The sequence below is a fragment of the Gekko japonicus genome, unplaced genomic scaffold, assembly GCF_001447785.1.
Source record: "Gekko japonicus isolate JY-2015 unplaced genomic scaffold, Gekko_japonicus_V1.1 scaffold3512, whole genome shotgun sequence".
NCBI lineage: Eukaryota > Metazoa > Chordata > Lepidosauria > Squamata > Gekkonidae > Gekko > Gekko japonicus.
Window position 1 is genome coordinate 86364 of NW_015174945.1, and position 10103 is coordinate 96466.

A 10103-nucleotide genomic window follows, 5' to 3' on the forward strand; every position below is an offset into this window, starting at 1 on the left:
GTCCACAGTGGGAGGGCTTCTAATGTCCTGGCCCCACTGCTGGACCTCCTGAGGGCCCCTGGTATTTTTGGCCACTGTGTGATACAGAGTGTTGGACTAGATGGGCCATTGGCCTGATCCAACATTGGCGTCTCTTATGTTCTTATATTTCTTACATGGATTGTTGCCTTTCTGCCTGCCATTAAAAAGGAGGGAGCTTTCTACCTTCGTGCCAAAAGAAAGCTCGACCTATCGAACGTCCGCCTGGCAAACTGCCTTTGGAGGTGCCGAACCTTCAGGACAGCGGCGACCTTCTCAAGATGGAGGCCGCAGCCAACGCTGGCCCGCCGTGGCTTCCTTTCGCCCTCCCCATCATGGCGCCGCCACAGCGCCCGTCACGTGCCCGGAGGGAACGCCCCCTTTTCCTTCCCGATCAGCTGAGCTCGACGTTGTCATGTGACCGTCCAGGCTGGCAGAACCAAAGGCAGGCAGGCGTTGGGCGCCCTGGGAGAAAGAAGCCGCTGCCGCAAGCGGGGTAAGGCTGGCTCGCACCCCGGGGGCTCTGGGGTGGCACTGAGACGTCGGCATCGTCCCCCGGGGCAGGATCTTGCGCCAAGGAGGAGCTGTCAGTGGAAGTCCCGTGATCCGTGTTGCAATTAGAGGCGGGGCTTCCTCTGCAGGGGACCCCCTGTGCTGATGGCAGGCTGGAATCCCGTAGATCACGAAGCCGCATGCACGCCGTGCCCCTTTTCGTTCGGGCCAGCCAGAATGGCACGACCTCTTGGCTTTTGAGGCCATAGGTAGCCTCCTTTCTGATTGGTTGAGCTCCCTGGGGTGGCCCTGCGGGGAGGGGGAGGGCGGTTTTATGCCTGCCTGGAAAGTAAGGAGGAGCTGAACTGACCGTAGGCAGGAGCGGTACAGTAAGGAGAGTGGAACTGGAATTTTGTCCCATCCCATGAGGTTCGTAACGGGGAGGAGTCGAACCCCAAGCCTCTTGTTTGCTGGGAACCAATGTTCCCTCTAAGCTGTGGAATCTTGTGAGCGAAAATTCTACTTTGTGAGCTACCAGCATTAAAGTTGTGAGCAAGCGATTTGGCTGCTGCATGAATTAGTTTGCTCTGGAGCCATCCTTCCTGAGCTAAGACACAAATGTGTGAGCTAGAGGCTAAAAAACTGTGAGCCAGCTCACACTAACTCAGTTTAGTGGGAACACTGCTGGGAACTCGGGGGATCTGCCTTGAAAATTCCTCACCTTACTCCCCTAGGTGTTGAGAGGCTGGCTGTAATGAATTCTGAGCCAGTCAGGAAGAATGCACTCTGCACATGCTCAGCTGTGCTTTCAAAATAAGCAACCCGGGGTTTTTATACAGAGCCTGAATCATCATGCGTAGCACTGATGTTGTGCGTCAGTGAAGGATGTATCAGACACGTGGTCTTGTTATAATCCTTAAAATAGCCCTGTAAGGGGTACCAGTTTTCCTATTGCAGGCAAAATGATGGAGGTGAGATTCGCATCAAGGACCTCCTGGATGACCGCTTGCTCTCTTAACTGGTGTGCAGTTCTGTGCTTTAAAATTAAATATCAAAGCACTTTGCACAGGGAAAAGTTGGATTCTTTGAGGTGTATAAATAAAGTGTTAGGGTTTTGTGGGATATTTCTGTTAGGCAAGGAAACAGAAGAGGAGGTATTGAAGTTATTACTAAAGATCTTATTCGGCCCCTTCTCTGGCTTTTCAAATTTAGCAGGTGTTAGACATATGATTTCAAGGATACCTTCACAACTGTGTGGGCTAGAAACAGAGGATTCTTTGCCAACTAAAATCTCTGGCTAAAACCTGAACTGACCCGTTACTACTACTAACCGGTTCATAATAAGATCCCTGGAGCAATCAATTCTTAACCTGGTACCTGAAGGAGAACAAAAAGAAAGCCCACTGAATCTCCTGGGGCAGGGAGTTCCGAACGTTTTCCCTGGAGAACAGGTACAGCCCCATCTCATGATCTGATGCTTTCCCCCTTGAGGTGCTGCATCATCCCTTTCTCTCTCCGTGGTACAGGGACTCCCCCGGAGAGCTTCCTTTCACACAGTTTTTGCCCCATCACCTTCAGGGACCGATGATGCCATCCAACAAATTGGACTCAGTTGCTCCAGTCTTCCAGTTTACCAACTGCTGGATTTTGAAGAACCACAAACTGCAGAGGTGAGTTTTTCTCTGACTTCTTCTGAGTTTCTGTGGTGTCCTGGATCTACCCTAGAGACTGTGTTCTGTGTACTTTGGCCTAGCAAGAGGCTGTGGATGGTGAGTAGTGATGGGGTCTTTTCAGTTGTGGCACCATACCCCTGGAATACACTCTCCTTCTCCCTTTGCTACTGGTGTTTTGGCATCAGCTCAAATAATTTTTTATTAGGCTTTTTATTAGGCTTTATTATTATTATTGGGTTGAGCTATTCCTTGCTTTTGGGGTTATAATCCTGGTTTTGTACAATTTATTTGCTACTAGTTGTTTCAATATGTTCTTTAATTGTCATTTTAACTTTTGCCGATGACTGTTTTGATCACTACGTTTTTGAATTGTGGTTAGCTGTGTTGAACTTGCTGACATTTAGGAAAAGGCATTTTAGGAAAGCAGCATAAAAATAATTTGAATGAATCAGTACTGAAATATCCTGCATGGAACAACTACGGAAGTATTGCAAATTGTAGGCAATTGGATTTTTATTTTTAACCACTTCCAACACAGAGAAGAAGCTGGCTAGATGTGTATTACATTAAAAACAAATGCGTTGCTCCTTTTATTATGCCTACACTGATCTTTGAACACAAGCAAAGTGCAAAAGTACAAAGGGGTAGTAAGGGACAGGGGATTTGCAATTAAGCAAAAATAAAGAAGGCCACTTATCGATTCAATTAACAGTACAGTTCTGGTTTGCTGAGGGGGGTAGATCTTTTGGAGTCCAGCCAAGGATACCTGAGTTTAAATTCCTGCTCAGCCATGATGGTTGTTAGATAAAGTAACGTCGGCGCGGTCTTTATGTGTAAGCCTAGCCTCCATCACAGAGCTGTTGTTAGGAGGAAACGGGATAACTGTATAGGTGGAAGTGTGGAACCCAAATGTGATAAAATAAATATTCAATGCCAACAATGCTGTTTGTTCTCTGCAGAAGATTTCACAAGGCAGCTTTGCGGGACCAGAGCCGTGGGCCCATCTTGTCTAGCGTCCTGTTTCACCCAGTGGCCAAGCAGGGCTCAATCCTCTCCCCTGTTGTCCCCCCCTCATCTGAGCATCTGATACTCAGAGGTATACTGCCTCTGAACATGGAAGTTCCATTCAACCATTGTAGCAAACAGCTGTTGACGAGGTCTGTTAGCCTCATCCCCTTTTGGAAATAAATAAGTGCTCACTGCTTCCTGTGGCAGGGAGGTCTGTGAGTTAATTATGTGCTGTGTGAAGGAGTCCCTCTTCTGGTCTGTCCTGAGATGGTGACACAGTTCTGTAGACAGCGCGCACAGTCCAGCTCAGAAAACCAGAATGGCGAACAGGCTCCAGAATGCAGGCCATCTTCTTTTCCTTAAAGAAGTGTTCGGCTTTGTGGTGAATCAGGTCCCGTGCTGCACATTTGGTGAAGAACAGAATGCTGCTTCCTTTTATATCTAACTGTTAATGTTGTTCCAGCCCGCAACCACTTCCTTATGCTGTTCCAGTGAACGTCACCCTCGCAGGGCTCTTTTTGTAGCAGGTACTCATTTGCATATTAAGCGACACACCCCTCAGAAGAGCTCTGTAAGCTCGGAGGATTGGCTACATTAGGGGTGTGTGGCCTAATATGCAAAGGAGTTCCTGCTACTAAAAAGAGCCCTTCGCAGGAGGGCCAGACCGGTCTGTGTTTTCCTCTCAGGGCTTGTGGATCTTTGTGTAATGGGCTGCTTGTGCTTCCAGGGAGGACCTGTGGGTGAGAGAAGGGCAGATCCTGAACCCCGAGAAGCTCTTCTTTGATGAGAAGAGACCGGCAGACGTCCAGCTCGACTGCAAGGGGAGCATCATTGCGCCCGGCTTCATCGATGCGCAGATCAATGGTGAGACTCTAGAACTGCCAAGCACAGGGGCAGAAGCAGGCGGTATGAAGTGTCTGGACATCATAGCCTCTGCAGGCTAAGGAAACGAGCAGGATTCCTCTGCATGTAGAAACCATACGTGTGTCCTAGTGGCGATGCAGCAGTCAGAAGATCGCTGGGTGACCTTGGGCTGGCCTGACCTACCTCACAGGGTGGTTGTTGTGAGAATAAAAAAAAAAAGAGGCCGAAGCCTTCCCCTGATGTTGCCTCCTGGCTCTGGGGTTCAGAGGTTTAGAGCTTCTGAATGTGGAGGTTCCCCTCAGTCCCTACGGCTAGTAGCCACTGACTAGATCTATCCTCCATGAATCTGTCTAATCCCCTTTTAAAACTGCTTATTCCTGTGGCCATCACTACATCCGCTGGCAGCGTTATTCTACACTTGAATCACTCTCTGTGTAGGATGTTGTAAGCTGGTTTGGGTCTCCCAAAAGTAGGGTATAAATAAATTAAAAAAAAAACCCCCAAAATAACATGTTACTCAGATTGGCTTGTTTTGCGTAGTGTCTTGCAGACAAGTCATGGAAGAAATCCTGTGTGCCTACTCTAGTTTGGTGTAGTGGTTAAGTGCGCAGACTCTAATCTGGGAGAACCGGGTTTGATTCCCCACTCCTCCACTTGCACCTGGCTGGACGACCTTGGGCAAGCCATAGTTCTGATAAGAGCTGTCCTTGAAAAAGAGCAGTTTGTGTCAAGAGCTCTCTCAGCAGCCCCGCCTACCTCACAGGGTGTCTGTTGTGGGGAGGGGAAGGGAAAGGAGTTTGTAAGCCGCTCTGAGACACCTTTGGGTAGTGAAGGGCGGGGTATAAATCCAATCCCTTCTTCTTCTTCTTCTGGCTGCTGAGAGTTCTCTGGGCATTCCCGCATTCCCAAGCCTCTCTTGGTAGTGTTAAAGGACAGGAAACAACACCCCCCCCCCCGCAGCCGCGCGCAAACTCCAGGTGGAAGCTGAGCTCTTCAGGGAGCTGAATACTCCAGTGGGTACCCAGCTTCACCCTTGCTTGCGTGATGCAACGGAAGTATGCTTGCCTGGGAGGACTGGACTCATTTCCCCTGCGAGCTCGGAACTGGCAGCCGAGGAGTGTGGGGAGAGAATTTGAGGCAGAGGTTTGGTCTGGTCACCATCGCCAGACTCTGATGGCTGGTACAAGGTGGCCAGCCAGACCTGCAAGAAGCAGCTAGGACCTAAGTAAGCCAGAGCAGGCCAAGCGACAAAGCTCAGTTCTGCCCCTAAGAGCATCTGAGGCCAGCCTGGACTTTGGCTGGTTTCTCTCAGTAGGCTGGCGAAGGTTGAGGCAGCGGGTTGGGTCCTGGAGTTCACTGTTGTCTCCTCTGACCGGCGGTGGCTCCTCCAGGCCTCAGGCAGAGAAGGGCCTTTCCCCAACTCCCTGAGGTCCTTTGCAGAGGGCCTGCCACCAGTGTTCCCTTTAAGCTGTGGAGTCTTGTGAGCAGAAATTTTTACTTTGTGAGCTACTGGCATTCAAGGTGTGAGCGGGCGATTTGCCTAGTGCATAAATCAGTTTGCTCTGGAGCCCTCCTTCCAGAGCTGAGACAAAAGTGTGGGAGCTGGAGGCTAAAGAACTGTGAGCTGGCTCACACTAACTCAGCTTAGAGGGAACACTGCCTGCAACTCACCTTGGTCTAACCTCTCTGCCAGTGGGGGGGCCAGGCCTTCCAAGTGATCTCAGCTGGTTCCTGGGCTCCATGCTCACCAATGGAACTGTCGGGGGGGGGGCGTTGCCGTTTGGGGTCTCAGTTTTAGCTCTGGGGGGCAACAGACACCTGCCGTAGAGAAAGAAAACCAGATGATCATCAAGCGGTGTGCCAAAAGAAAATCCCGGGTGAAGGAAGATTAACGAGAGGAAGGGACTTTGAACAAATCAGATAAGCTTCGTGCGGATGTCTGCGATGTGTTGGTGGCCATCATCAGCTGCCTTTTAAGGAAGAGCCCTGAAGGGGTCTAGGCCACTGTTCCCTCTAAGCTGAGATAGTGTGAGCCAGCTCACAGTTTTTTAGCCTCTGGCTCACGCATTTTTGTCTCCGCTCAGGAAGGAGGGCTCCGGAGCAAACTAATTCATGCAGCAGCCAAATCGCTCGCTCACCACTTTAATGCCGGTAGCTCACAGACTAGAATTTTTGCTCACAAGACTCCACAGCTTAGAGGGAGCATTGGTCTAGGCCTTGTGTGCGGTTTTGCAAGGTGCTTGAACACTCTCTGCAGGCCATGGGTGGAATCTGAGCTGCAGATTTCCTGGCTGCAGGGAAACATAATGCCGGCCGGGGCACACAGCGCTTGAAGAAAGAGGAAGAGCAGGAAGAAGCCCTTGTGCTACGCAGCAGAAAAGAGCAGGAGACGGTGTTTAAAAATTTCGATTGATGCTCCTGGGTGTTGCTTGCTGTGCTGATGCCAGATGCCTTGCCCTGCCCAGGGCTGGTCGGAGGCGGATAGTCCTGCTTCCAAAGCTGTGCTAGTGACTCAGCTCGCAAAGGGGGAGAGCCCGTCTTCCATGCCCAGCCTGTGCCTAGCTGTGCGTTGGGTCTTGAGGAGCAAAGCCCTCTTTCTGTGTTTTCCTTGCTTCCTCCAGGAGCTTTTGGAGTGGATTTCTCTGTGGCCACGGACAACGTGGGAGCAGGCATCTCGCTGGTCAGCCAGAAGATCCTGTCCCATGGGGTGACCTCTTTTTGCCCCACCTTGGTGAGCTCCCCCTCGTCTGTATACCACAAGGTAAGGAGGCATTAGCATTGTTTTTTTGTTTTGTTTTTAATAAACACTTTATTGAGTTTTATAATTGTCCATAAAGCATTAACAGTTTTTACACAAATAAAACAAATATAGAGACTGAAAAACTGGTTACCAGAATAATAGGTGTATCACAGTAATATAATTCGATAAACTCAGAAAACCACAAAACCCAACAATAAAAAATGCAAACCTGAAAACTTACATTAACAATGCACTAATATTATATATAGCCCATTTTTCACAGATCATTTTCTCTGCCTCTACCTTCTCCAAGAAAGGAAACCATTTATCTAAGGGGTTAAGAATTAACCTTGTCATAACTTTCCTATCAGAAAAAAATGAAAACTTTTCTAGGGTAAAATAATCCCATTGTATTGTAACAAATTTAGGCCTGAGTTCAAATGTCACCTCCTCTGTAAATTCTCTAGAAAGCCTGGGCAGGTTGCTTTCATCATCCATGTCCCATCTGCAAACCGGGAATTATGCTGAACTATGTCTCCAGCACATTTTTATCCTTCTCTTCCCCCTCCCAAGGACCATTTCCTGATTTTGTCCTAATGACAGCCCTGTGAGGTAGAGAGAGTGTGACTGGCTGTTTGGAGATTCAAACCTGGGGCTCGCCTGTCATAATTGTCAGTCTTAACTGTTGGAAGGGGAGGGCTATATGCTGTCTCTTAGCCTCAGCCTCCAGAGGGGGTCACCAGCAGGGGTCATTTCGTAGAAAAAGAGGCGCAGGAGCTCATTAGCATAACTCATGAGCAGAACTTATTTGCATATGCCACACCCCCTGACATCACCGGAAGTGTGTCAGAAGGCAACACCCACCGCTCAGGCTCCACTGGACTGTTTTGGATTGCTAGCTATTGGAGGGGTGGGGGAACTTGCAGATCTGTCCTCACAGAGGAGGGAGAGCTTGTACCTGAATAAAACTTGGTGTTAAAGGTGCCACTGGACTGTTTTGGCCCAGGGGGCTAGGGGGAGGGCTCTGCAGCTTACCTGGCTGCTTCTTGCTCTGACCGAGGGCTGCTGGGAGCAGGGGGTGGGGCTTGTTGCATGTGCCCACCCCCTGGGCTCTTTACTGCCGGAGCTCCGCTCCTGTGCGCTCCTGCAGGAAATGACCCCTGGTCACAAGAGAGTCAGATAGCTAGACAAGCAAAAACTGAGCATCCTTCCTGTTTACTCTTCTGCCTCTGTCCCTTTGATGTGTAGACTGATACTCTCAGGGAATAATAAGTAAAATTGAATGTATGTATAAATAATAATAATTGTTATTGTTATTGTTGTTGTTGTTGTTGTTATGGTTATTATTACTGTTGTTATTATTGTTTTGTTGTTGTTGTTGTTGTTGTTGTTGTTATCCTGCCCTCCCCGCCAAGGCATTCTCAGGGCGGCTCACAGAAAGAGTATATATACACACACACATAAATATAAAACGGCAAAATAGTTAAAACACAATATTTCAGTAGATAAAATCACGACATATAAAATCATATAAGTGCCAATAAACATAAACATCGATAAATATTGATAAATATTAGTAAGAATTGCTTCCTTCCATCCATCCATTCACACACACACACACACACCCTCTCTCTCGTGGACACACAAAGAAGGAGCAGGTTGCTCTCCAACTGGAAATTGTGCTGAACTACGTCTCCAGCACATTTTTATCCTGCTCTTCCCCCTCCCGAGAGCCTTTTCCTGGTTTTGTCCTAACGACAACCCTGTGAGGTAGAGAGGGTGTGATGGATGCGGGACATGCATCTCTGCGTCTGCATCCATTGTAGTTGGTTTAGTTAGATTCTATTCCTATCTCTCATCTATCCTATCTAGAATGGAGTTTGCTAGAGAAAGAACTCTTTATCAGGTTTGAAACTGATAAGTGGCCCTGTGTAACTAGCACATACAGAACAAAAAAGCTGCTGCTGCTGCTGCTTGTAGCCTTTTCGTGCACTCTGCTGAACAAGACAAAGATTACTGGCTTTCTATATGAGTGCATCTCGCATTAACATTAACCACTACATTATCACACATGACTTCTAACACCTCTCCGTTATGCTGGAAGCTATGTGGAGAAAAAGCCACATTCTTCCATACATGGTGGTCATGTATACACATCTATAACTTTTGGTTAGAAGTGAAAACAAAAATATTAACATTGACAGGCTATGACTTACCTTTAGACCCACAAATTATATTGTTAAACCTGTGGCCTGAAGAGTGTTTGCCTACGTCACAAAAACAACTAATAAAGATTTTATTAACGGCAGCAAAAATAGCAATAGCTAAAGCCTGGAAAGACACCCTCCTTCTACTAACCTATGGATATCTAAAGTTTGGGGGTTTTTTAATGTATGAAAATATTTCTATAATACCATGGTTCAAAACGAATGTGAATTATACAACCCTTTGGGGAAATGGTATCCTATTATAGACAAAATTTCTATTGATAACGTTGACTGGGAAACTTATCAAAAACGTTAAATTTAAACTAATGTTATTTGGTTAAACAGTTCAAGTTTTATGTATTATACACTCTTACATGTAACTGAAAATCTCTGAATGTTCTTTTATGATACTTTTGTAGAAATCTTGGCCACAAAGTCTACTATGTATTTTATGTAAAAATAATAAAATTGTTTTGGTTAAAAAAAACAAACCACAACATTAACCACTACACCACACTGGCTGTCCCATCTCCCAGTGTGGATGCGAAGTATCATACAGCCCCTAAGTGTTTAAAGTGTTAGGTGCGTGACTAACACTGTCTTTTCTGGCACCTGCTCTCATGCAAGGTTCTGCCCCAGATCTGCGTAAAAAACGGAGGGCTTGACGGTGCTGGAGTCCTGGGTGAGTAAGAAGCTCTCTTATCACTTGTTTGTGCGTCTTGTTTCAATTTAAAATGTTTTAACCCTGACAGCATGCATGCCTCTCTCATGATGGTTTGTTGCCTGTACTCCACAACCCAGAAGCCTATAAGCAAAAAAACAAGCAACAAACAATACAGCACACAGTCTAATATAGCCAGGAACCGCAAAACAAAACAACTGTGAGCTGAAATACCCGCAAGTATAAATGTACAAAAAGAGACTCTGTGTAACAGTGATTATATATTGTTATTAAGCATCATTGTTTAGAAGCTATATTGTTATAAAGCATTGCTGTATTTTATACTTTTACAATTTTGTACTTCTATAGTTCTTTGTTCCTGAGGAAGGACCGGGAGTCTGAAACACTATAAACTACCTAGGAAAAGTGTTGGATATCTT

At 47.0% G+C, this 10103-nt stretch overlaps 1 protein-coding gene across 1 annotated transcript in view; it reads left to right on the forward strand.

Moving 5' to 3' along the window:
• The first annotated feature begins 443 nt into the window (after positions 1-443).
• Positions 444-10103, forward strand: part of AMDHD2 (amidohydrolase domain containing 2) — a 25575-nt gene continuing 15915 nt past the window's right edge. Inside the window, 5 exon segments of the mRNA XM_015425118.1 lie at positions 444-514; positions 2037-2180; positions 3919-4055; positions 6677-6816; positions 9630-9684. Of these exon segments, the coding sequence (XP_015280604.1) occupies positions 2095-2180; positions 3919-4055; positions 6677-6816; positions 9630-9684 (418 nt within the window). The 5' untranslated portion in view covers positions 444-514; positions 2037-2094.